The sequence below is a fragment of the Dendrobium catenatum genome, unplaced genomic scaffold, assembly GCF_001605985.2.
Source record: "Dendrobium catenatum unplaced genomic scaffold, ASM160598v2 fragScaff_scaffold_1200, whole genome shotgun sequence".
NCBI lineage: Eukaryota > Viridiplantae > Streptophyta > Magnoliopsida > Asparagales > Orchidaceae > Dendrobium > Dendrobium catenatum.
The window spans coordinates 303,731-304,959 of record NW_021319662.1 but is presented as its reverse complement, the minus strand read 5'-3'; the positions used below and the strand labels follow the sequence as shown (position 1 = coordinate 304,959).

At 41.8% G+C, this 1,229-nt stretch overlaps 1 protein-coding gene across 1 annotated transcript; it reads left to right on the top strand.

The window, feature by feature from the left end:
- The first annotated feature begins 731 nt into the window (after positions 1-731).
- On the top strand, positions 732-1,229 carry LOC110105695 (protein PELPK1-like). The gene has a single exon (XM_020835292.1). It carries the CDS (start codon positions 732-734, stop codon positions 1,227-1,229), a length of 498 nt encoding a protein of 165 aa, XP_020690951.1.

Here is a 1,229-nt window from a genome sequence, read left to right as displayed (position 1 = left end):
TTGAGTAAAAAAAAAAAAAAAAACTTCCTAAACCTAATCACACCAGCTACAAGCATAACCACAGATTAATTTCTTGGATGTCTTAAATTAGTCAAAATTAAACATGCTTTATGTTGACCTCTTTTTCGGCATCGATCACTTACATTATTTTGTCTTGCATTTTGTAGATTGATTTACATTTATGTATGTTGCATCGCTGTGTCGATGAAGGGTTACATTGCGTCTACGACCATTTTGTCCTATAGGATAGTGTGATCGTACCCTTTGCATTCGAACCACGAGCAGAATCCTTTCGGAGACCCACACTTTATCCAAGCATCAAACATGTAATGGGTTGGTAGCCATGACTTCTGACCTTCAATGGTAATTAGAAACAGCATAAGCAGAAGCCATGGTTTTCAGAATATTCTTAGATTTCAATTTTTTTACTGCTTCTTAAAACAATATTTTAGTACAAAAATTAAAAATTTTATACAAAAAAATTGTTTTAAGAATCAGTAAAAAAATCGTCCCAAACGAAACCTTAACGAGGCTTCAATCCACCACATGACTCTTGCAGTACAGATTAGAATTTTCAACCAAATACCGCAGACTAACCATTATCATAGAACAAATTGACCTCACAGCCAAAATCCTCACCAACCCACTTGAACTACACATATAAATACCATATTCATGTTCTCCACCCACATATCCCAAGCTTCTCATTGCATTAATCTTCTACCACAATCATGCCTCATCAGAGCACTCTTTCCAGTTTTCTTTCCATCTTCATTACTGCTCTCATCTCCTGCAATGTCTCAACATGCAGGGCTACTCAGCTTCTCCCTCCAATGCCTGAATCGCCATTGTTGCCTACTTTAGAAGCTCCTCCACCGCATCATCAGTGGCCTTTCCCCAGGCCACAGTGGCCGACGACCAATTTTCCAAGGCATGAAGCTCATCCCAAGGCTGCAAGGTTCCCTCCATGGATTCAAGATCCAGCAAAGTTCGAGGAACCCAAACTTCAGCCAAAAGTTCCTTCTTGTCATGAATTGAAGCCTAGTCCCAAGCCAAAGTGGCCAGTTCCTGAGCTAACACCGAAGGTTGAAGAGCCCACTCCGGCGAAGCATCAGGTGCCTGCACTGCCGCCTTTGCATGAAATGCCAGGTCTGCTCAGCCCAGAACTGGCACCAATGGCTTCAGTTGCGCTGGTTCCTTCTTCGTCGGCCGAGGCTAAACATGACTAG

Coding starts and splice junctions, on each gene's coding strand:
- LOC110105695 (XM_020835292.1), top strand. CDS start 732: ATGCCTCATCAGAGCACTCTTTCCAGTTTTCTTTCCATCTTCATTACT.